The sequence below is a fragment of the Cherax quadricarinatus genome, chromosome 73 (assembly GCF_038502225.1).
Source record: "Cherax quadricarinatus isolate ZL_2023a chromosome 73, ASM3850222v1, whole genome shotgun sequence".
NCBI classification, from domain to species: Eukaryota; Metazoa; Arthropoda; class Malacostraca; order Decapoda; family Parastacidae; genus Cherax; species Cherax quadricarinatus.
Window position 1 is genome coordinate 289,273 of NC_091364.1, and position 26,680 is coordinate 315,952.

The 26,680-nt window shown below is 40.4% G+C and overlaps 1 protein-coding gene across 1 annotated transcript; it reads left to right on the forward strand.

Annotated features, from left to right (window-relative positions):
- Positions 1 to 10,877: 10,877 nt before the first annotated feature.
- Positions 10,878 to 26,329, forward strand: LOC128701114 (V-type proton ATPase subunit D-like). Its single transcript, XM_053794681.2, has 5 exons — positions 10,878 to 11,035; positions 16,410 to 16,527; positions 20,899 to 21,049; positions 24,588 to 24,803; positions 25,504 to 26,329. Exons 1-5 carry the CDS (start codon positions 10,995 to 10,997, stop codon positions 25,749 to 25,751), a joined length of 774 nt encoding a protein of 257 aa, XP_053650656.2. The 5' UTR covers positions 10,878 to 10,994; the 3' UTR covers positions 25,752 to 26,329.
- Positions 26,330 to 26,680: the final 351 nt, after the last annotated feature.

Sequence of the window (26,680 nt, forward strand, 5' to 3'; positions counted from 1 at the left end):
CTAATCCTATGAAATGTAATTCAAGTAATAATAATAATAATGTTTATTTCTTTGTAAAGGTTACAATGTGTAATTACAATTTTGATTTGCTGAGTACAAAGATAGCCACTATCATGCCGAGGCATGAAAAAGATAATGCAGAACAAGAATAGTCCATGATATTTATGAATTTGAGTCCTGGAGGTGGAAAGTACAGTGCCTGCACTCTAAAAGAAGGGTTTGGGATATTTACAGTTTAGAGGGGCATCTGAAGTGCAGTATCTACACACCTCTGGCAAGACCGTGATAGAGTGAATAATGGTGAGAGTGTTTCTTTTTTGGGTTACCTACCTCGGTGGGAGATGGCAGTCCATTAAAAACAGTAATATGGAAAATATAAAGTCAGAGGAAAAGAAAAAAATAATGGGAGCAAATGTGTAAGAGGTACAAATAGAAAAATAATTAGTCAAATAATGAAGCTTGGGATGGCTGGAGTAATCAAGGTTGGGATAAGTACTGTTTGGATAAAAAGGGAGCGAAGGTTTCTAAATAATAATAGTTGGTGGAGGTGAATGGAAGATGTGTGTTCTCATACTATGTAGGCTGTGGGTAATTTTGGTGTTAGATCACTTTGGTAGTACAGTAAGTACTCTTATAAAGCTATTCTGTATACAGCCTCTCCTCACTTAACAACGGAGTTCTGTTCCTAAGACCACGTCGGTAAACAAATTCGTCTTTAAGTGAGGAGCATACTATAATGGTAGTGGGTTTGAATCAACCATTTTTTATATTGTTTTAATGTCACCTTTGTACCATTTATAGCATTTTCAGTATACATGTATGTTTAAATGTTTATACAGCAGTGTACTGTATATTGTAATAAACAGAATAGAGGAAATCAGCTTTAATATACATTACAGTGGACCCTCGCATAACGCTATTAATCCGTTCCTGAGAGCTCAATGTTAGGCGAAATTATCGTTAGGTGAATTAATTTTCCCCATAAGAAATAATGGAAATCAAATTAATCCATGCAAGACACCCAAAAGTATGAAAAAAAAAAAATTTTACCATATGAAATATTAATTTTAATACACACAAACTGAAGAAGACATGCACAGTTACATGACACTTACCTTTATTGAAGATCTGGTGATGATTGATGGGATGGGAGGAGGGGAGAGTGTTGATGGTCTTAGTGTTTAGAAGGGGAATCCCCTTCCATTAAGACTTGAGGCGTCAAGTCCTTTTCCGAGGTTACTTCCCTTCTTCTTTTAATGCCACTAGAACCAGCTTCAGAGTCACTGGACTTCTATCGCACAACATATCTGTCCATAGAGGTCTGTACCTCTTGTTCCTTTATGACTTTCCTAAAGTGGTTCACAACACTGTCAGTGTACAGGTTGCCAACACGGCTTGCAACAGCTGTCTGAGGGTGATTTTCATCCATAAAGGTTTACACTTCAAGCCACTTTGCACAGATTTCCTTAATCTTTGAAGTAGGCAACTTCTTCAATTTCTCTCTCCCCTCCTCCGAAGCAGTTTCCTCAGGTGTGGCCTCTTGCTGTTGAAGTTGATCTAGCAGCTCATCAGTGGTTAGTTCTTCATTGTCCTCCTCCACCAACTCTTCCACATCCTCCCCACTAACCTCCAACCCCAAGGACTTCCCCAGTGCCACAATCGATTCCTCAACTGGCATACGCCTCTCAGGGTTAGCCTCAAATCCTTCAATATCCCTTTTGTCTACACATTCTGGCCACAGTTTCTTCCAAGCGGAGTTCAAGGTCCTCTTAGTCACTCCCTCCCAAGCCTTACCTATAAGGTTTACACAATTGAGGATATTAAAGTGATCTCTTCAAAACTCTCTTAGAGTCAATTGAGGTTCTGAGATTACTACAAAGCACCTTTCAAACAGAGCTTTTGTGTACAGTTTTTTGAAGTTTGAAATGACCTTCTGGTCCATGGGCTGCAGGAGAGGAGTGGTATTAGGAGGCAAAAACTTGACTTTAATGAAGCTCATGTCCCCACAAAGTCGCTCTGCCAAGTCTGTAGGATGACCAGGGGCATTGTCTAACACCAGGAGGCACTTAAGGTCTAATTTATTTTCAATTAGGTAATTTTTCAGTGGGGGCAAATGCTTGGTGTAACCAGTCATAGAAAAAGTCCCTAGTGACCCATGCCTTACTGTTTGCCATCCACAGCACACACAAATTAGCCTTGAGGATATTCTTTTGCCTGAACGGTCTGGGAGTTTCAGAGTGATACACTAATAAAGGCTTCACTTTGCAATCACCATTAGCATTGGCACACATTAACAGAGTAAGCCTGTCTTTCATAGGCTTATATCCTGGGAGTGCCTTTTCCTCCTGAGTAATGTAGGTCCTGCTTGGCATTTTCTTCCAAAACAGGCCTGTTTCGTCACAATTAAACACTTGTTCAGGTTTCAGTCCTTCACTGCCTATGTACTCCTTGAATTCCTGCACATATTTTTCAGCTGCTTTGTGGTCCGAACTGGCAGCCTCACCATGCCTTATCACACAATGTATGCCACTATGCTTCTTAAATCTCTCAAACCAACCTTTGCTGGCCTTAAATTCACTCACATCATCACTAGTTGCAGGCATTTTTCTAATTAAATCCTCATGCAACTTCCTAGCCTTTTCACTTATGATCGCTTGAGAGACGCTATCTCCTGCTATCTGTTTTTCATGTATCCACACCAATAACAGTCTCTCAACATCTTCTATCACTTGCGATCTCTGTTTCAAAAACAAAGTTGCACCTTTGGCAAGAACAGCTTCCTTGATTGCCGTTTTCTTGGACACAACAGTAGCGATGGTTGATTGGGGTTTACTATACAACCTGGCCAGCTCGGAGACACACACTCCACTTTCATACTTAGCAATGATCTCTTTCTTCATCTCCATAGTAATTCTCACCCTTATTCCTGTAGGGTTGGCACTAGAAGCTTTCTTGGGGCCCATGGTCACTTATTTTGCAGGTGAAATCACTAAAAACACTGTAATAATACGAAATGTTCCGATTGTATGCTTGGATGTTACCGCGGAGGCTGGCTTGTAAACAATGCCACCGGCGGAACAAGTGAGGCTGGCTCAGGCCGCACATAGACGCGTCTCGGACGAATCGCATTGAGCGAGTTTTTTAGCGCTAGACGAGGCAAAATTTTAGCGATAAAATGTATCGCTAGGCGGATTTTACGTTATGTGATGCCAACGTTAGGCGGGGGTCCACTGTATTTAGGTATACATACTGATCCAGAGAGCCCGTAGTAAGTCCAAGTCATCAGTAAACGAGTACGTCACTAAGTGAGAAGAGGCTGTAGTGTAGCATTTTGTGAAAGCAATTGAAAAAAAAATATCCAAAATTGAATAGTACATACAGTATTATGAATTCATTTTCACGTGCTATTAAATTTTGGATGAAGCTTTTCATTTACATTTACAAAAAATTCATGATATATAGAGAGATTAAGATTTCGTTCGGATTTTTAACCCCGGAGGGTTAGCCACCCAGGATAACCCAAGAAAGTCAGTGCGTCATCGAGGACTGTAACTTATTTCCATTGGGGTCCTTAATCTTGTCCCCCAGGATGCGACCCACACCAGTCGACTAACACCCAGGTACCTATTTGCTGCTAGGTGAACAGGACAACAGGTGTAAGGAAACGTGTCGAAATGTTTCCACCCGCCGGGAATCGAACCCGGGCCCTCCGTGTGTGAAGCGGGAGCTTTAGCCACCAGGCCACCGGGCTCTATAAGAAAGCTTACATTATCATCTTCCCTCATGCAGTCACTATACTGTTAAAAACAAGGTTATAATAGTGACATTTTTAAGATGAGCTGTTGGAATGTGAGCAGAGTAATATTTTGTGAAGGGATTCAGGGAAACCAGTTAGCCGGACTTGAATCTTGGAAGAGGGAAGTATGTACAGTGCCTGCACTTTCAAGGAGGGCTTTGAGATATTGACAGTTTGGAGGGACATCTAAACTGTCATATCTGAGCACCTCTGCAAAGACAGTGATTATGTATGAGTGATGGTGAAAGTGTTGAATGATGAAAGTTTTTTTTTCTTTTTGGGTCACCCTGCTTTTGTGGGAAACGGCTGACATGTTAAAAGAAAAAATGTTCGTGAAAAACACTTATGTGATGTTAGGTAATTTTATTATGGAAATGTTTTGCCCTCTAGGGATTATATTAAATCCTTGAATTAATAAAGCTCCTGGTGGGCACAATGTTTCCATAATAAAGTTGCCTTACATTGCATAAGTGTCTCTCTTACATAGATCTCTGTGCTACAGCTGTTTGAGGACTATGCCTAGGACCACCACAGCTGACTCACTTGATGATTTTTCAAGGGAAGTGCTTTGCCTTAGGTGAAGGCTCTCTTTCTGAGAAATTGGAATTGGTCAAGTTTCTTCCTTTCTTTGGGTTTAACTTAAGTACTGTACCCCTTTCTTAAAGAATTTTTTGATATCTTGATACTTTCTGTACTATGACTAGTGGCCTGACCTGGAATGGGAAATGAATGACTTAGGTTTTAAGGACTTTTTTAATGTGCTTTTTCAATATGCTTTGTCCGGGAAAACTGTTTCAGTGTAAGTTGACTACTTTATAAGGTGACTTGTTTTGTATAACAACCTCTAATTTTGTAATGTGTATATGGTAATGATTTCAGAGATCATTGCTCCTACAGCTTGGTCTCAGATCAGACGTCCTAAATTGAAAAGGAAACATTATAAGAATAAGTAAAATACCGGATAGTAAAAATAAGTGAATACTAATTGTAATTAGAAGCTGAAATGATTTACCTAAATCTTGTAAGTTCATGAGATGGAAAGATCAGTAATCTTGCCATTGCAAATGTTTTAAGACTCCCATCTTGTATTGGTATAACAGAATGGTAGTACTTTACCTCTCTGGATTGTTGCTACTACCTGTAATTTTGAGGGGGGAGGGGAAAAGATCAGCTATGGCTTTTTCTGTAGGATGAATGCTATTTCTGTCAGAGGACTATTTCTAACAGGCTGTCTATTTTCAGATGACAGCTATTTGTCAAATGACAGCTGTTTTTCAGATGGCCTTTTGTATAAAATGGTTTATTTAAGAAATGCTGTTTTTGCTTAAAAAAAAAAAAAGGTAAAGGTATCTTGATCCAAAGACATGGGATTGTTATCTCTTAGATCAAAGCCAATTCACCCCCCCCCCCATTCCTAAACCTGGAGACCTGGAGTTTACCTGGAGAGAGTTCCGGGGTTCAACGCCCCCGTGGCCCGGTCTGTGACCAGGCCTCCTGGTGGATCAGAGCCTGATCAACCAGGCTGTTACTGCTGGCTGCACGCAAACCAACGTACGAGCCACAGCCCGGCTGGTCAGGAACCGCCTTTAGGTGCTTGTCCAGTGCCAGCTTGAAGACTGCCAGGGGTCTGTTGGTAATCCCCCTTATGTATGCTGGGAGGCAGTTGAACAGTCTCGGGCCCCTGACACTTATTGTATGGTCTCTTAACGTGCTAGTGACACCCCTGCTTTTCATTGGGGGGATGTTGCATCGTCTGCCAAGTCTTTTGCTTTCGTAGTGAGTGATTTTCGTGTGCAAGTTCGGCACTAGTCCCTCTAGGATTTTCCAGGTGTATATAATCATGTATCTCTCCCGCCTGCGTTCCAGGGAATACAGGTTTAGGAACCTCAAGCGCTCCCAATAATTGAGGTGTTTTATCTCCGTTTTGCGCGCCGTGAAGGTTCTCTGTACATTTTCTAGGTCAGCAATTTCACCTGCCTTGAAAGGTGCTGTTAGTGTGCAGCAATATTCCAGCCTAGATAGTGCTGTGTTACCCCCTATGCATTCACTTTGGTATAATCCATTGTACCCTTTGAAGGGTTGAGGCTATGAAGGGTAGTTGATCCAAAGAATTAGGACTACCCTTCCCTTGGATCAAGTCTTATTGCCTTCCATTCGCCAAGCACTGTGACTTACAGGTTCAGCACTTTCCTATGAATACACAGTGGAGGGGTGGTGCTAATGTAGTCAGAGGGGTAATGCGAGTGTGATATCAGCACACTTGTAGATGGAAGACAATTCAGTGAATGTTGGTGAATGCATTTTCTTTGGGCCACCCTGCTGTGGCAGGGTGACCCAAAGAATATGTTTAATGTTATATCCCCTCAAAAGGTTGGGCCAAGAAATGTTGAGATTCAGGCAGGGATAACAGGAAACATACTCCAGCGGATCAAAGAGTATCTTAAGGATAGGAAGCAAAAACTGACTTGTCAGGAAAAAAACATCATAATGAGAAAGAGCTACTAGAGGGGTACAAAAACCAGTACTGTTCTTAGTTTGTTTGCTGATGATGTAAAACTGATGAGAATACACAAATAACCCGCAGATAGAAGAGAGGAGCTTACGACGACGTGTGAATCTTAGTCCTGGCTTCATCTCTGTAGATGCCTTCCTCTCCCACTACAGTGTAAAATGCTCCAAACTTCAGAACAGCCGTGACCTAACCTGATTCCTCCTTTTTTTCTTCTTCTCCCTCTTCCCCTTTCTTCTTTCCTTTTTCTCCTTTGGGTTGTCTTTCTTCTGCCCTGTGTATCTGTTCCTTCTTTATTTATTTATTTGTTTTTCCCCCCCTCGGTGTTCTTGCTCTTACCCTCTGTGGGCACCTAGCTCCCTTGCAGTGCTCCTCTCTTATTATTTGGCTGGCCTCTCCTACTCTTATTACCTTCCCAATACTACTTCCTCCCACCTCCACTACTACCACTACTAATACTACTACCACCTCCTGCCTGTATATACCCATCCTGCTCTCCTTTTCATTAGTGTGACTTTGTAAATGGTCCAAGTCAGACGGGAACGTCGTCATAAGCTCTTCTCTTCTATGTGCGGGTTATTTGTGTATCGTTCCAGTCACGGTATTGTGCCTTTTTTTGTTATTTACTGATGAGAATAAAAGCATATAACGATAAGAAAAGGCTTCAAAGGGATCTGGACAAATAGCAAGAGTGGTCAGATAAGTGGTTGCTTGAATTAACCCAGCAAATGCAAGGTCATGAAGTTTGAGGAAGGAGCAAGAAGACTGAAAATGGGGTATAGATTAAGGGGACAGAGGCTGCAGACTTCACTCAATGAGAAAGATCTAGGGGTGAGCATAGTACCCAATGCAATGCCTGAGGTTCACACCAGCTGAATAGCCTCTGCAGCCAATGTTCTTTTAGTAAATCCAATGGTAGCCCAAGAATCTCAATAGAAATCATTCTAAGCCCTTTATACAACATTCATCAAGCCCATCTTGGAATATTCAGCACCAGTAGGAAACTTACATCTGAAAAGCATGTACAGAAACTATAGAAAGTTCAAACGTATACAACTAAAGGGCATGAGGTATGAGGAGTTAATGGAGTGCAAGAAAGGTATACAATACCAACAAGATGAAAGTTAAGACACATGTGCAACATCTGGGTATCTTTATTGTAGACGTTTTGCCATCCAGTGGCTTTATCAATACAGATTCTAGGACATAACTTGAAGACAGTAGAACTATATACAAAAGATGAGGTAATCAGTCCCTCAGCCTTGTAGAGAATAAGATTTCATTCGGATTTTTAACCCCGGAGGGTCAGCCACCCAGGATAACCCAAGAAAGTCAGTGCGTCATCAAGGACTGTCTACCTTATTTCCATTGGAGTCCTCAATCTTGTCCCCCAGGATTCGACCCACACCATTCGACTAACACCCAGGTACCTATTTGCTGCTAGGTGAACAGGACAACACGTCGAAATGTTTCCACCTGCCGGGAATCGAACCTGGGCCCTCCGTGTGTGAAGCGGGAGCTTTAGCCAACAGGCCACCAGGCCACAATGCTCTTCACACCAACTCCAAGGCTGAGAGACTGATTACCTCATCTTTTGTAAATGGTTTTACTGTCTTTCAAGTTACGTCCTAGAATCTGTATTGATAAAGCCACCGGATGGCAAAACGTCTACGATAAAGATACCCAGATGTTGGTATAAACCTTGGTAATAAATACCGACAAGTTGGTTTAGAAAGACACGTAAGCAAACACTATAACATATTTATTAGAAAACGTTTCGGTCCTGGGACCTTGATCACTTCTAACGAAGTGATCAAGGTCCCAGGACCGAAACGTTTTCTAATAAATATGTTATAGTGTTTGCTTACGTGTCTTTCTAAACCATACCCAGATGTTGCACATGTGTCTTAACTTTCATCAGGAGTTCATAGAAGTGAATCTAATGACATTGGAGAACAAAAGAATCAAGGGAGGGACATGATAGCATAAAATACTCAGGAATTTGATAAGGTAGACGGGAGTAGGATGTTTGAGAGGTGAGAAACGAGAATTCAGTGTCACCACTGGAAATTAGAGCAGATGAGCTACGGGGATGTTGAGAAGTATTTCTTTAGTTTCAGAATGGTAGGAAAGTAGAATGATCTTAGGAAGTGGTGGAGGCAGGCTCCATACATAGTTTAAAGAGCAGGTACGATAGGGCCCACGAGACTTAAGAGTGAATCTGGAGAGTGGGAAGTTAAGAGGCGGGGCCAGGATTTGAGACTCGACCCCCTCCAACTACAACTAGGTGAGTACAGATTTTTATTTTTGTATTTAATTTCTGTGGGGAGTGAGTACTGGAGAGAGGCTGAGCCAGAGCTATCAGTTCATGCTCACTCTCCAACATATTTAGATAAGATTGCCCTACTTATCACAGAGTTCGTCGACTTTATTTTCAACCTCTGAACGCCCTCTATCTCCTCTCCTCTCTCTTCTCTCTCAAATATTACTATACATACACAAATAACTCACATAGGTGAAAGAAACATGACATTTCAATCTGACTTGGACCACTAATAAGACGGGCCGAAACGTCGTCATAAGTTTCTCATGTGCAGAATATTTGTGTATTGTTCCAATCATGGTGTTGTGCCTTTTTATTGATTGCTATGTGTAGGAATGTGTCTTAATCTCATCATTGATTGCTATAAATAATACTAATGCCTTTTTATCATTGGTCAATTTGTTGCAATCATTAACTTTTGGCCCAGTAGGCCTGCTGCAGTGTTTCTCCATTTTTATGTTCTTATAACCTTGGGTAGCACTGAAAATGGGTTAGACAAATAATTTTGCTAAATGGGTTGGGTTAAAGAAGGACCTACACAGTGTGGGCCAATAGGCTTGCTGCAGTGAATATGAAAATGGTATAAATACAGACATGAGCAACAGTTAGGCATCTTTATTCCGAAACGTTTTGCTTACACAGTAGGCTTCTTCAGTCAAGTACAGAACATAAGAAAGGAGGAACACTGCAGCAGGCCTGTTGGCCCATACTCGGCAGGTCCTTTACAATTCATCCCACTAACAAAACATTTACCCAACCCAATTTTCAATGCTACCCAAGAAATAAGTTAGGTAAGACACATATGCAACAGTTAGGTATCTTTATTTCGAAAAGTTTCGCCTACACAGTAGGCTTCTTCAGTCGAGTACAGAAAAGTTGATAGAAGCAGAAGAGACTTGAAGACGATGTAATCAGTCCATCACCCTTAAAGTTTTGAGGTGGTCAGTCCCTCAGTCTGGAGAAGAGAGTTTGTAGATGAAGAGAGACTGAGGGACTGACCACCTCAAAACTTTAAGGGTGATGGACTGATTACATCGTCTTCAAGTCTCTTCTGCTTCTATCAACTTTTCTGTACTCGACTGAAGAAGCCTACTGTGTAGGCGAAACGTTTCGAAATAAAGATACTTAACTGTTGCATATGTGTCTTACCTAACAAGATGTGTATAAACCTTGGTAATAAATACCGACAAGTTGGTTTAGAAAGACACGTAAGCAAACACTATGACATAGTGTTTACTTACGTGTCTTTCTAAACCACCAACAAGATGTGGAAAAGACATTTCTGTCCAGTTCAGGACATTTATTAAGGGAAACCTTTAGTTATGAGTGGCTTCAGTGGCAAAGTTTTTTTCTTTAATATCCTGAACTCTACACAATTGTCTTTCCATTATCATTTGCCTGGAGTTTACCTGGAGAGAGTTCCGGGGGTCAACGCCCCCGCGGCTTATTTGGACTTATTTGGAAAAATAAACACAAATGCAGTATAATGCTATTCTTTATTGACACTTTTCGAAAGTCACGAACAGATCACCCACTCTGTGGGCGAAACGTAGTCAATAATGGATTGTATTATACTGCATTTGTGTTTGTTTTTCGAAGTATTGGGTATGAATAGTGTTGGTATAAACCTTGGTAATAAATACCGACAAGTTGGTTTAGAAAGACACGTAAGCAAACACTATAACATATTTATTAGAAAACTTTTCGGTCCTGGGACCTTGATCACTTCTAACGTTAGAAGTGATCAAGGTCCCAGGACCGAAACGTTTTCTAATAAATATGTTATAGTGTTTGCTTTCGTGTCTTTCTAAACCATGAATAGTGTTTTATATTTTGTGTGCGGGATAATTTTTCCATATTTCCTTAGAAAATCAAAGATTAGAGACCTATTTAATGTCAGAGAAAATCGTTTTCATGTGTACATAGTATAAAATTATTTTTAAAGTTGCATGTATCATATTTTTGTAATAATAGTGAACGATAACTACTAATAAGAAAAAGCACAATAATAGATGAACATTATGATACAACTTAGGAAATATTTCATATTTTCCTTAAGTACTATGTAATATTATGAACTATATATATTGAATAAATTATAGAGGTACATTCTGATAAGTTTAATTCGTTAAGATATATGTATATATTGTTTTTATATTGTTGTTCATTAATGATGGGGGATGTAGATAATATGGAAGTATTGATCACGGGAGTGGTAGTCGACGTTATAGCTCAGTTGTAAACAAGATAGCGGCGGAGGTGGAGTGTTGTTACTGCAGCTGGAAGACGGATCACCTCCCTCCCCCCCACCCAAGAAACCTCCTGCTGACTGTTGTCCTATGAAGAATTAGAGAAAAGGTGTAAAGATGTCTGGGAAGGATAAGATCAACATTTTCCCCTCTAGAGGGTAAGTTTAAATATGTTACAATGGAGCATCTTCGTGATAGCTAATGGATTTATTTCAAGTGTTTTATACGCGCTTTACAATTTTTAATATTATTTTCAAGTTCATTTAAATTATAGTGCTTAATTCAGATTTACAACTTTCCCGTTACTATATTAATATATACACTACTAGTAACAGTGCCGTTATCATTTTCAATAGTGCCATTAGTCACATGATTTGTCATAATACAAGAATGAAGGAACACTCCAGCAAGCAGATGAAGCTGACCCATTCAGTAATAATAATAATGATAAATTAGACACATGTGCAACTCTTGGGTATGTGTGATTGGGTATGTAGTGAGTGATTTTCATGTGCAAGTTTGATACTAGTCCCTCTAGGATTTTCCAGGTGTATATAATCGTGTATCTCTCCCGCCTGCGTTCCAGGTAATACAGGTTCAGGAACTTTAAGCGCTCCCAGTAATTGAGACTTCACTAATGATATGCAGAGCTGGAAATATAAACACATATGCAGTATAATCTGATCCTTTATTGACAACGCTTCGCCCCCACAGTGGGCTTTTTCAAGTCACAAACAGATTTGTTTGCGACTTGAAAAAGCCCACTGTGTGGGCGAAACATTGTCAATAAAGGATCACATTATACTTCATATAAGAACATAAGAAAGGAGGAACACTGCAGCAGGCCTGTTGGCCCATACTAGGCAGGTCCTTTACAATTCATCCCACTAACAAACATTTGACCAACCCAATTTTCAATGCCACCCAAGAAACAAGCTCCGATGTGCAAGTCCCTCTCAAATCCAACCCCTCCCACTCATGTACTTATCCAACCTAAATTTGAAACTACCCAAAGTCCTAGCCTCAATAACCCAACTAGGTAGACTGTTCCACTCATCAACTACCCTATTTCCAAACCAATACTTTCCTATGTCCTTTCTAAATCTAAACTTATCTAATTTAAATCCATTACTGCGGGTTCTCTCTTGGAGAGATATCCTCAAGACCTTGTTAATATCCCCTTTATTAATACCTATCTTCCACTTATACACTTCGATCAGGTCTCCCCTCATTCTTCGTCTAACAAGTGATTGTAACTTAAGAGTCTTCAATCTTTCTTCATAAGGAAGATTTCTAATGCTATGTATTAATTTAGTCATCCTACGCTAAATGTTTTCTAACGAATTTATGTCCATTCTGTAGTATGGAGACCAGAATTGAGCTGCATAATCTAGGTGAGGCCTTACTAATGATGTATAAAGCTGCAGTATGACCTCTGGAGTTCTGTTGCTTACACTTCTTGATATAAATCCCAGTAATCTATTTGCCTTATTACGTACGCTTAGGCATTGCTGTCTTGGTTTAAGGTTGCTGCTTACCATAACCCCCAAGTCCTTTTCGCAATCTGTATGGCTAAGTTCTACATTATTTAACTTATAAGTGCTAGGGTTATGGACACTCCCGAGCTTCAGAACCTTGCATTTATCTACATTGAACTGCATCTGCCACTTTTCTGACCAAGAGTAGAGTTTGTCTAAATCCTCCTGAAGTTCCCTAACATCTACGTTTGAATCAATTATCCTACCTATCTTCGTGTCATCGGTGAATTTGCTCATATCACTAGCAATTCCTTCATCAAGATCATTGATATATATTATAAACAACAACGGGCCCAAGACTGATCCCTGTGGAACGCCACTTGTTACTGATCCCCACTCGGATTTAACCCCATTTATGGACACTCTCTGCTTCCTGTCTGTGAGCCATGACTCGATCCACGAGAGCACCCTTCCCCCAATGCCATGAGCTGCTACTTTCTTCAACAGTCTTTGGTGCGGAACTCTATCAAATGCCTTACTAAAATCTAAGTAAACAATATCAAATTCTTTATCGTGGTCAACAGCCTCAAAAGCTTTACTGAAGAAAGTTAATAAATTAGTTATACAAGACCGGCCTCTTGTGAATCCATGCTGAGTATCATTAATCAAGCTATGCTTATCGAGATGGCTTCTTATAACCTCAGCTATAATTGACTCTAGCAACTTGCCTACAATTGAGGTCGGGCTTATTGGGCGGTAATTTGACGGTAACGACTTGTCCCCTGTTTTAAAAATAGGAATTACATTAGCCATCTTCCACATATCAGACACTACACCTGTTTGAAGAGATAAATTAAAAATATTAGTTAATGGTTCACAGACTTCCATTTTGCATTCCTTATATTAAGAACCCTTGAAAAAACCTCATCAGGACCCGGTGACTTATTTTGCTTCAGTCGGTCTATCTGCTTCACAACCATTTCACTAGTGACTGTGATGTTACATAATTTATCTTCTTCTGATCCACTATAAAAATTAATTACCGGAATATTATTAGTGTCTTCCTGTGTAAAAACCGAGAGAAAATAATTATTTAAAATCGAGCACATTTCATTCTCTTTGTCAGTAAGATGCCCATAGTTATTTTTAAGGGGACCTATCTTATCTCTGACTTTTGTTCTATATACCTGGAAAAAACTTTTTGGGTTAGTTTTAGAATCCCTAGCAACTTTAATTTCATAGTCCCTTTTAGCTTTTCTTATCCCCTTTTTAATGTCCCTCTTAATGTCAATATACTGATTCATAAGATGACCCTCGCCTCTTTTGATACGCCTATAAATTCCTTTCTTATGCCCTAGTAGATATTTCAGCCTATTATTCATCCATTTTGGGTCATTTCTATTTGATCTAATTTCCTTATAAGGGATAAACGTTCTTTGAGCAGCATGTATTGTGTTCAGAAAACTGTCATATTGATAGCTCTCTTCGTTACCCCAGTCAACAGATGATAAGTGTTCTCTAAGCCCATCGTAATCTGCTAAGCGAAAATCTGGGACTGTTACTGAGTTATCCCTACTATCATACTTCCATTCAATTCTAAATGTAATTGATTTGTGGTCGCTAGCACCCAGTTCCTCTGAAACTTCTAAATTATTAACAAGGGATTCATTGTTTGCCAGAACTAAGTCAAGCAGGTTATTTCCCCTTGTAGGTTCTGTCACAAACTGCTTCAAAAAACAATCCTGAACTACTTCTAAGAAATCGTATGATTCTAAATTCCCAGTCAAGAAATTCCAATCAATATGACTAAAGTTAAAGTCTCCTAGAATTACTACATTATCGTGCCTTGTGGCCCTAACAATTTCCTCCCATAGTAGTCTCCCTTGGTCCCTATCTAAATTTGGGGGACGGTATATCACACCTAAAATTAATTTTTCATGCCCCTCTGAAAATTCTATCCAAACAGACTCTGTATGTGTTACTTCAGACTTAATACCCGTTTTTATGCAACAGTTCAAGCGATCTCGGACATACAATGCCACCCCACCCCCCTTCCCGATACTTCTATCTACTTGGAACAATTTAAAACCCTGAATGTGACATTCTGCAGGCATGTCCCGACTTTTTGAATTAAACCACGTCTCAGTAATGGCAAATACATCTATGTTACCTGCACTAGCAACTAGTCTCAACTCGTCCATCTTATTCCTAGCACTGCGACTATTTGTGTAATAAATTTTTAATGACCCTCCACTCTACCCTTCCTGCTCCTTTCTGTTATTCCACTAAACTTATTACTGTCCTTGTCAATTAGTGCCACTGGCTTTCCAATATCCACCTCATTTTGCCTATTACTAGTTCTCCTAGTACTCATGTTACTACCCTGCGACTTCACAGTTTTCCCGCCAAAACCCATACCACTAACTATTCCTAGTTTAAAGACCTAACAGCTCCCTCCACTGCGTTGGCCAGTGCTCCCACCCCACACCTAGATAAGTGAACCCCATCCCTGGCATACATGTCATTTCTGCCATAGAAGAGGTCCCAGTTGTCAATGAATGTTACCGCATTTTCCTTACAGTACTTGTCCAGCCAGCAATTGACACCAATTGCTCAGGACAAACATTCATTTGCAACTCCTCTCCTTGGCAAAATGCCACATATGACAGGTTTCCCACCCTTCCTCCTAATTATCTCTATTGCTGACCTATACCTGCTAATCAGGTCCTCACTCCTACGTCTGCCAACATCGTTGCCTCCAGCACTGAGACAGATAATAGGATTGCTCCCATTACCTCTCATGATGTCATCCAGACGGCTAACAATATCCTTCATCCCAGCCCCAGGAAAACACACTCTCTGCCTCCTACTCCTATCCTTCAAGCAGAATGCCCTATCCATGTACCTAATCTGGCTATCCCCAACAACAACAATGTTTTTACCTTCCTTGGCGTCGTCCGTCGTGATGCTCCGAGTAGTCGACTCACATTCGCCAGGTAGCATTACACCACTTGTAGAATTCGTCAAGACGTTCTCGATGGTCTTCGTTGGGGTTTCTAGGGATGTCTTACTCACGTCTGCCAATGCTTCTTTGGTGCTCGTTGTGGCATTCCCAGCAGAATACTCACATTCGTCAGGTAGCACCGAGAATGAGTTGGAAGTTTCCACGGTAGTCTTCTGGTTTCTCGTTGTTTCCGCCTCTCCAACCGTTTTCTTGATCTTCAGCTTGGTTCCATGTTGCCCGGCCACTGACCAAGCTCCCCTCTTAACCTGGGGACTCACAACAGAAGGATTACTACGAATCCTCTTGTTCTCCTCCGTTAATCGCCGTATCTCCATCTTAGCAACTCTGAGCTCCTCTCTCAGCTGCTGGTAAAGTTGCTCAAGAGAGGGCATCCTGGTACAGATTCACAGAGAGCACACAAACAGGTCTTCACAGAGCTAAGTACACGTACACATTGTGTCGGTATTTTATACCATTTATTTCGATATGCAGAGCTGTAGCTCCTCTGGACTCCTGTTGTTCACATTTCTTGACATAAATCCAAGCAGTCTGTTCGCTCCATCATACATGCTTAGGCATTGCTATCCTGGCCTAAGGTTCCATTTTCCATAACTCCCAAGCCCCCTTCACAATCTGCATGGCCAAGTTAGATAATATAAGAATTTTAATTCAGATTTTTAATCCCGGAAGGTTACCCGCCCAGGATAATCCAAGAGATGCAGTGCGTCATCGAGATACTTTTTTCTTATTTCCATTAGGGTCCTCAGTCTTGTCCCCCAGATTGCAACCCACACTAATCGACTAACACCTAGGTACCTACTTGCTAGGTGAACGGGGACAGTAGGTGTAAGGACACACACCCAGTGTTTCCACCCTTGCCGTGAATCAAACCACAGTCACTGAAACGAAAACATTGCTCTACTTGTGTGCATTGATTTTCATCTACTTTTCTTCCAAATAGCTGAAATGCATTACTTTTTTTTTTAATTACTTTACAAGTATAATAATTGAATAAATTACAGTATACATTGCTAATATTAATATTTACAGGGCTCAGTCAACAATGAAGGCACGTCTGGCAGGAGCTGTGAAGGGTCACTCCCTTTTGAAAAAGAAAGCCGAAGCCCTCCAGCTTCGCTTCAGACAGATTCTTTCAAAAATTGTTGACGTATGTTGTCTTGACTATACGTAGTTGTGTATATTTGAGATAAAAACCTTTTTTAATTGCATATTACCACTTATTTAAATTACAGAAAAACTTCAGTATTTGTTTTTAAGCATGTCTATGCAATTTCTTTTTTTAAGACCATTGTGCAGTACATCTTGGATTATCAGTGGTATATTAATGACAGTATCAGACTCCCCAATCTTAATGTTTTTTGTAGAACATCCAATCTGTTTATACCCGGTATAGAAGCTACTTGCAGAATTTCGTGCACTTGTCCAGAGATGCTTAATTATGGAAATATAAATTATAGGGGGATAAGTCTGTTGAGTGTACCTGGTAAGGTGTATGGTAGAGTTATAATTGAAAGAATTAAGAGTAAGACGGAGAATAGGATAGCAGATGAACAAGGAGGCTTTAGGAAAGGTAGGGGGTGTGTGGACCAGGTGTTTACAGTGAAACATATAAGTGAACAGTATTTAGATAAGGCTAAAGAGGTCTTTGTGGCATTTATGGATTTGGAAAAGGCGTATGACAGGGTGGATAGGGGGGCAATGTGGCAGATGTTGCAAGTGTATGGTGTAGGAGGTAGGTTACTGAAAGCAGTGAAGAGTTTTTACGAGGATAGTGAGGCTCAAGTTAGAGTATGTAGGAAAGAGGGAAATTTTTTCCCAGTAAAAGTAGGCCTTAGACAAGGATGTGTGATGTCACCGTGGTTGTTTAATATATTTATAGATGGGGTTGTAAGAGAAGTAAATGCGAGGGTCTTGGCAAGAGGCGTGGAGTTAAAAGATAAAGAATCACACACAAAGTGGGAGTTGTCACAGCTGCTCTTTGCTGATGACACTGTGCTCTTGGGAGATTCTGAAGAGAAGTTGCAGAGATTGGTGGATGAATTTGGTAGGGTGTGCAAAAGAAGAAAATTAAAGGTGAATACAGGAAAGAGTAAGGTTATGAGGATAACAAAAAGATTAGGTGATGAAAGATTGAATATCAGATTGGAGGGAGAGAGTATGGAGGAGGTGAACGTATTCAGATATTTGGGAGTGGACGTGTCAGCGGATGGGTCTATGAAAGATGAGGTGAATCATAGAATTGATGAGGGAAAAAGAGTGAGTGGTGCACTTAGGAGTCTGTGGAGACAAAGAACTTTGTCCTTGGAGGCAAAGAGGGGAATGTATGAGAGTATAGTTTTACCAACGCTCTTATATGGGTGTGAAGCGTGGGTGATGAATGTTGCAGCGAGGAGAAGGCTGGAGGCAGTGGAGATGTCATGTCTGAGGGCAATGTGTGGTGTGAATATAATGCAGAGAATTCGTAGTTTGGAAGTTAGGAGGAGGTGCGGGATTACCAAAACTGTTGTCCAGAGGGCTGAGGAAGGGTTGTTGAGGTGGTTCGGACATGTAGAGAGAATGGAGCGAAACAGAATGACTTCAAGAGTGTATCAGTCTGTAGTGGAAGGAAGGCGGGGTAGGGGTCGGCCTAGGAAGGGTTGGAGGGAGGGGGTAAAGGAGGTTTTGTGTGCGAGGGGCTTGGACTTCCAGCAGGCATGCGTGAGCGTGTTTGATAGGAGTGAATGGAGACAAATGGTTTTTAATACTTGACGTGCTGTTGGAGTGTGAGCAAAGTAACATTTATGAAGGGATTCAGGGAAACCGGCAGGCCGGACTTGAGTCCTGGAGATGGGAAGTACAGTGCCTGCACTCTGAAGGAGGGGTGTTAATGTTGCAGTTTAAAAACTGTAGTGTAAAGCACCCTTCTGGCAAGACAGTGATGGAGTGAATGATGGTGAAAGTTTTTCTTTTTCGGGCCACCCTGCCTTGGTGGGAATCGGCCAGTGTGATAATAAAAAAAAAAAAAAAAAAAAATAAACACAAATGCAGTATAATGTGATCCTTTATTGACAACGTTTCACCCACACAGTGGGCTTTTTCAAGTCACACACGGATCTACCTGGGGTTGGAAGGTACGAGAGTATTTATAGGCATGTTCAGAATGTTGAGGTCAGGTGGAGAATGCTGCATCTGATGATCTACCGGGTGGGGTTATAGAGTCTTGGGTAGCTTGGCAGGGGTATTGGACAAGTTGTGAGTAGACCTGCAGTGTTCTATGTTCTTATGTGGGATAGCGATGAAGAAGTTTCTTGGCGAGTGGTTCAGCTATGTTATAGAAGCCATTGTTCTGGTTGAAATTGTTGGTTGTAGAGATGAGCGATGATTCCAGGATTCTTCTGTATTGAGTGTTGTCTTCTGTGGCTATAAGTCTTGAGTTTCTGTAGTTAATTAAATGGTTGTGTGAATTGCGATGTTGCATCTCCAGAAATTAATTTCTTTGATCACTGATCATGGCATATTGTTGGTAATTCTACCAATATTAATAATACATGCTTAATTATGTCTGAATCTTTCATAGTGCATATTAGTTTTTCTGTGTAATACATGAAATTTCCAAATGCTTTAATAAATTATGAAGATAATACCACTGTATGCACATCAGGTAAGGGCATCTACTTTTCATTTAAATTTCCCCCCATTAGGAGTACTAGAATGCTAAAAAATTACTTATTTAAGGTTATTAAAAACATTCAAAGTGGAAAATGTTTTGAGTGTATGTGCTCTTGTAAATCAACCAGTGCTTTATTAATTCCCTTTGGTATTTGTATGTATTGCCACACTTTGCTAAGCTAGCATAACTTTTTCCAGATTTGTAGGTAGAACATAACTTTTGGCAACAATCATTTTGCCAAACAAGCTGGATGTAAATTTATTATTGCAGAGATCAATTTGAGGATCACTAAATTAAGGCTGGCCTCAAATTCTGTTGGTTGGATAGGATTAAACTAAATTTTTTTATTTTCTTTTGGTTCAAAATTAAAACTTAAAAATTTTAGTCTGATGTAAATGTCAATAACAGAAAAAGGCAGACCGGTCACTCGTAAGCTTCAAGATAATATGCAACATCCAACACATAACTGTCTCCTTCAGAGTGCAGGCACTGTACCTTAACAGATATACAAGTCAAAAAAAGTAGCCAAAGGTATACTGGAAAAAAATTTTCTTTACAAATAGTGAGAGGCCTGACTACATTGAGTTAACAAGTGAGTAAAACAGGTAATTCCTTGAAGGCAAGGTTTATATAGCTATGCCACTAAAGTTTTTGCTGTACTATTTACACAACATAGTTGCACTTTCTAGTCCCCATTTTATGGCCTCTTCCATTACTTATGTAAACTGCTTTACAGAAATGGTACTAAATTACAGGAGGGCCCCCACTTTACAGCATTTCTCTAATACAGTGGGTTTTCAGTTATACCTATTCTTGATAAATTAGACACATGTGCAACTCTTGGGTATCTTTATTGAGGAAACGTTTTGCCACACAGTGGCTTCATCAGTCCATACAAAGGAGAATCTTGAAGAACAGGAGGAGAATGAGGTAATCAGTCTCTCAACCTGGAGTCGATGTGGTCAGTCCATCAATCTTGAATAGAATACCTATTCAAGATTGATGGACTGACCACATCGACTCCAGGTTGAGGGACTGATTACCTCATTCTCCTCATGTTCTTCAAGATTCTCCTTTGTATGGACTGATGAAGCCACTATGTGGCGAAACGTTTCCTCAATAAAGATACCCAAGAGTTGCACAAGTGTCTAATTTATCAACATGTCGGTTCTCTGAACCATTCATCTACAATACCTATTCTTCATTTATTCAGACGTCCTATGATAAATATATTGTTAGGTAAAACGACACGAGTGCAACTAATGTGACATTTTACTGTGGCAATGTTTTGCTCGCCAGGAGCTTTATCAAGCTGGCTTTGTCAGTATTTTCATCCTTAGCTTATATAATGTGTGTAGTGTATATGTATTTTTAGGTCTAGCTCTAGTGCTCACTTAATATGATAGTGTAAACATGTTATCAGGCTTTTATGTGCATTTCAAAGTGAAAAAAGCCATTTTTTTTGCTTTACAACAGTATCTCGGAAACTAGCCTCCCGTATAAGTGGGGCCCTCCTGTATACTGTACTTTTTTTTTTTTTAAGGGTATGTGGCAATCATATGTTTTGTGTATTATTATTATTATTATTATAATCAAAGGGGAAGCGCTAAACCCGTAGGATTATACAGCGCCCGGGGGGGGGGGGATGTGGAAGGCATTCAGGCTTAATTCGGGGAACTGGAGCACAGTTCCAATTCCCTAAATGAAGAGCCCCTCACCAACATCAAGGAACCTTCCATGAGGGGTTTGTGTATTATGCTGCACATTAAAAGTAAAGCAAAGTTTGACACATTGTACTGCACAGAATACATATTTCTATATTTCATCTGGACTTTATTAGGGTACTAATGACATTTCTTTCATTGCTAGACAAAGACCCTGATGGGAGATGTCATGAAGGATGCTGCATTTTCACTCGCAGAAGCAAAATTTGCATCAGGTGGTGACTTCAACCAGAGTGTGCTTCAAAATGTGACAAAAGCCCGTATTAAGATCAGAAGTAGAATGGACAACGTTGCTGGTAAGGAATTACCTTATGGTGCAAACTTAATCCATTTGATGCGGTTTTTCCCTCTCGGTTAATTTTTGTATGATAATTATATGTTTTTTTTTTCCTTATAGGAAGTCATTAATATAGTAGTATACTATAAAACTGTTTTTATTATAAAGCCATTAAATTAAGTTCCATCATCCATCAGTTCCTTCACTGCCTCAGCTAATCAGTCTTATAGGAACATTTTTATATTTCATTAACCCCCCCCCCCCCCCCCCCCCAGTACCAACAATACCACCAGTCCGATAACATTCTTCTTGGCAAATATACAGGGTCTAAAGCCAGCAACAAACAACAAAATACCTTTCATCCGTGGACTGCTTGCAGAGGCAAAGGCAATGTTCGCGGCTTTCACTGAGACCCACATAAAGGATCACTTGGACAACGAAATATGGATCCCAGGTTACAACCTATACAGATGTGACAGAGTGAACAGGCAAAAGGGGGGGGTTGGCCTGTACATTGCAGAGTCACTTGTTTGCACAGAACTGCTAAATGCCTCAAATGATGAAGTGGAAGTTTTAGCAGTAAAGGTCGAGAACCAAAACCTAGTCATTGTTGTAGTCTACAAGCCTCCGGATGCAACATCCCAGCAATTCCAGGAACAGCTGTTAAAAATTGACCACTGTCTGGAAAATCTTCCAGCTCCTGCACCCAACATCTTGCTCCTGGGGGATTTCAACTTAAGGCACCTAAAATGGAGGAATATAGCAAATAATATTGCTGCAGTAATAACACCAGGAGGCAGCTCTGATGAAAACTCTCACTCACGCGAGCTTTTAAATCTCTGCACAAAATTCAATTTAAACCAGCAAATAATAGAGCCTACTAGACTGGAGAATACACTAGACCTCATCTTCACTAACAATGATGATCTGATAAGAAATGTCACCATATCAAAAACAATATACTCGGATTACAACATAATTGAGGTTCAGTCATGTATGCGCGGAGCCCCAGACCGACATAATGAGATTAGTCACGAGGGAGCATTCACCAAATTCAACTTCAATAACAAAAACATAAAGTGGGACCAAGTAAACCAAGTCCTAACCGATATAAGCTGGGAAGATATACTAAGCAACACAGACCCCAACTTATGCCTAGAACAGAATAACTCGGTGGCACTCGATGTATGCACAAGGCTTATTCCTCTAAGAAAAAGGAGGAGTAGATGTAAAATAGAAAGAGACAGGCGCTCCCTTTACAGGCGACGGAAAAGAATAACAGAGCGGCTAAAAGAGGTCAATATATCTGAAATGCGTAGGGAGACACTGGTCAGAGAAATAGCAAGCATCGAACTTAAGCTAAAAGAATCCTTTAGGAGTCAGGAATCGCAGGAAGAACTAAAAGCCATAAATGAAATCGAAAGAAACCCAAAGTATTTCTTCTCCTATGCCAAATCAAAATCGAGAACAACGTCCAGTATTGGGCCCCTACTTAAACAAGATGGGTCCTACACAGATGACAGCAAGGAAATGAGTGAGCTACTCAAGTCCCAATATGACTCGGTTTTTAGCAAGCCGCTAACCAGACTTCGAGTCGAAGATCAAAATGAATTTTTTATGAGCCACAAAATTTGATTAACACAAGCCTATCCGATGTTATCCTGACGCCAAATGACTTCGAAAAGGCGATAAATGACATGCCCATGCACTCTGCCCCAGGGCCAGACTCATGGAACTCTGTGTTCATCAAGAACTGCAAGAAGCCCCTATCATGAGCCTTTTCCATCCTATGGAGAGGGAGCATGGACACGGGGGTCGTCCCACAGTTACTAAAAACAACAGACATAGCCCCACTCCACAAAGGGGGCAGTAAAGCAACAGCAAAGAACTACAGACCAATAGCACTAACATCCCATATCATAAAAATCTTTGAAAGGGTCCTAAGAAGCAAGATCACCACCCATCTAGAAACCCATCAGTTACACAACCCAGGGCAACATGGGTTTAGAACAGGTCGCTCCTGTCTGTCTCAACTATTGGATCACTACGACAAGGTCCTAAATGCACTAGAAGACAAAAAGAATGCAGATGTAATATATACAGACTTTGCAAAAGCCTTCGACAAGTGTGACCATGGCATAATAGCGCACAAAATGCGTGCTAAAGGAATAATAGGAAAAGTCGGTCGATGGATCTATAATTTCCTCACTAACAGAACACAGAGAGTAGTCGTCAACAGAGTAAAGTCCGAGGCAGCTACGGTGAAAAGCTCTGTTCCACAAGGCACAGTACTCGCTCCCATCTTGTTCCTCATCCTCATATCTGACATAGACAAGGATATCAGCCACAGCACCGTCTCTTCCTTTGCAGATGACACCCGAATCTGCATGACAGTGTCTTCCATTGCAGACACTGCAAGGCTCCAGGCGGACATCAACCAAATCTTTCAGTGGGCTGCAGAAAACAATATGAAGTTCAACGATGAGAAATTTCAATTACTCAGATATGGTAAACATGAGGAAATTAAATCTTCATCAGAGTACAAAACAAATTCTGGCCACAAAATAGCGAAACACCAACGTCAAAGACCTGGGAGTGATCATGTCGGAGGATCTCACCTTCAAGGACCATAACATTATATCAATCGCATCTGCTAGAAAAATGACAGGATGGATAATGAGAACCTTCAAAACTAGGGAGGCCAAGCCCATGATGACACTCTTCAGGTCACTTGTTGTATCTAGGCTGGAATATTGCTGCACACTAACAGCACCTTTCAAGGCAGGTGAAATTGCCGACCTAGAAAATGTACAGAGAACTTTCACGGCGCGCATAACGGAGATAAAACACCTCAATTATTGGGAGCGCTTGAGGTTCCTAAACCTGTATTCCCTGGAATGCAGGAGGGAGAGATACATGATTATATACACCTGGAAAATCCTAGAGGGACTAGTACTGAACTTGCACACGAAAATCACTCGCTACGAAAGCAAAAGTCTTGGCAGATGATGCACCATCCCCCCAATGAAAAGCAGGGGTGTCACTAGCACGTTAAGAGACCATACAATAAGTGTCAGGGGCCCGAGACTGTTCAACTGCCTCCCAGCACACATAAGGGGGATTACCAACAGACCCCTGGCAGTCTTCAAGCTGGCACTGGACAAGTACCTAAAGTCAGTTCCTGATCAGCCGGGCTGTGGCTCGTACGTTGGTTTGCGTGCAGCCAGCAGCAACAGCCTGGTTGATCAGGCTCTGATCCACCAGGAGGCCTGGTCACAGACCGGGCCGCGGGGGCGTTGACCCCCGGAACTCTCTCCAGGTAAACTGGCTGAATAAGCTTTATTCCCATATGTAGGTTTAGTGCTTCATTTTTTATTATAATTTATTCCCATAACTGATTCCACTAATATTATATACTGGCTTTACTAGGTACAATATGGTACTGCATCACCTTGTTATTTAAACAGAATTAATTTTGTATCTTTTATTTATTGGCAGTTTTCTTGTACTATATTTCTATTTGCATTATTTTCTATTGCTACACTTAAATCTTCCAGGTACCAATCTTCCAGTGTTTGAAAGCTTTGAAGATGGTGCTGACACATATGAGTTGACTGGACTGTCCCGTGGAGGTCAGCAGATGGCAAAGCTCAAGATCTATTACAAACGTGCTATTGAGTTACTAATAGAGCTGGCTTCGCTTCAGGCTTCATTCGTAACCCTTGATATTGCAGTTAAGATAACTAACCGTCGAGTAAATGCCATAGAACATGGTAAGTGTATGACTAGAACTAGTTAACCCTTACTGTCCAAATGTAGATCTACGTTTGTTGTAGTGCTCCGACCTTGATTTTCTCCATAAGAAAGCACTTAAAAAAACATAGATCTACGTTCGGAGCCCTACGCAAGCAAACGTAGATCTGTTTGGACAGTTTAAGGGTTAAAGTTCATGAATTAAACTTTGCATGCTGGAAAAATAAAGGAAACAATAGGGGATATTGTACTATAAATTAGCATAATTTTGTTTAATTATGCTATGGGATATCTTAAAATAATCACTTCTGATTTTGAATATGCTGTTATACAAAGTTAAGAGTATGTATTGTTGGTAGATGGGTCTATGAAAGATGAGGTGAACCATAGAAATGTGTGTGCACAAAGAACCACAGAGGCAAAAAAAACAAGGGAGGGGGGGGGGGGGATGCCCAAGAATATAGTGGTACCAACTCTTGTGTGGGTGTGGGACATGGGATTACAAGTCAACACAATTCACTTTTTTGTGTCTTCTGTATTTTTAAATTATGATTTAACATTTGCATGAAGGCCATTCTCCCAGACTAAACACAGTTCCCTATTTAGCATACATCAGTCAGAATATTTTTTAGTAATTGATCTAGTAGGTATTTCCTTCATATTGTCATTGTCTAGTACAATGTTGAATTTACATTGTTTACAGTTTTTTTTTTTTTCCAGTCATCATTCCACGGTACGAGTGTACACTGGCATACATAATTTCTGAACTTGACGAACTTGAGCGTGAAGAGTTTTATCGCTTAAAGAAGATTCAAGAGAAGAAGAAAAAAATCAAGGACAAGGCAGAAAAGGAAAGGTTAGCTTTGAAAGAAGCTGATAGACTGAAAGAGGAGGAGGATATAGCACACCCAGAGCAACATGGAAGAATTTTTGATAATAGCAGTGAAGAGGAAGATCTTCTTTTCTAGTTTATAAATTGCTTATACATTTTTTTTTGTTTACTCTGGATAGTAAAAAATTATATATGCATACTGTATCTAGCTGAATAATAATTACTGTATATCAGCAAGTTTGAAACTTGAAAATAGCATGTTTTAGCAAAATAAGTGTTAAACTTTACAAAAAGTAGTTTCATTATTATTAAAATCAAGGGGGAAGCGCTAAACCCGGAGGATTATACAGCGCCTGGGGGGATGTGGAAGGCATTCAGGCTTAATTTGGGGAACTGGAGCACAGATCCAATTCCCTAAATCAAGAGCCCGTCACCAACATCAAGGAACCTTCCTTGAGGGGAAACTGGATTTCAGTGTGCATGTTCTGTATATAGGTATGTAATTTCAGTGTATCAGCTTAGTATCCTAGCAATGCATAGATAGTATTTTAACTGCAGAATTTCCTTATAATAGGTGTACCAGCTATGAAGGTTCACTTATATGAATACATGTATGTGCTAAACTGTTTAGCATTTGTTAAGCCTGTATGGGTCATCCAGTACTGTATATTATGACAAGTATGTGTAGTTAATTAATAAAATATGTAGCATTAATTTTTTTTATTTTTTAGCAGTGACTTTCTACACCTCTGCTGACGTTTCTTAGAGGATCTTATGCTGTACCACTAGCAAGCACAAAGATGGTGTCTTTGCTGGGTCCCTGGTCATGTTGACGTACAGAGCAATGAACAGGCAGACTGCTGCACGGTCAGCAGTACATGACATCCAGTTTCATATAGAGGTTGTTCCATTCAAAGACTATTTTGCTATGATTTTTACCCAACTTCACAACTGTTGGCAACAACATTGGTCTGATCTGCTACATTGCATTCTATTAAACTAAGTACAGTGGTACCTCGGTATATGTCCTTAATCTGTTCCAGAGCCTTGGACGTATACCAAACA

Bases quoted from the DNA above. Each gene is read 5' to 3' on its own strand.
- LOC128701114 (XM_053794681.2), top strand. From the start codon at position 10,995: ATGTCTGGGAAGGATAAGATCAACATTTTCCCCTCTAGAGG. The intron at 11,036-16,409 runs GTAAGTTTAAAT...TAATATTTACAG, and splicing joins AACATTTTCCCCTCTAGAGG to GGCTCAGTCAACAATGAAGG. The intron at 24,804-25,503 runs GTAAGTGTATGA...TTTTTTTTCCAG, and splicing joins AGTAAATGCCATAGAACATG to TCATCATTCCACGGTACGAG.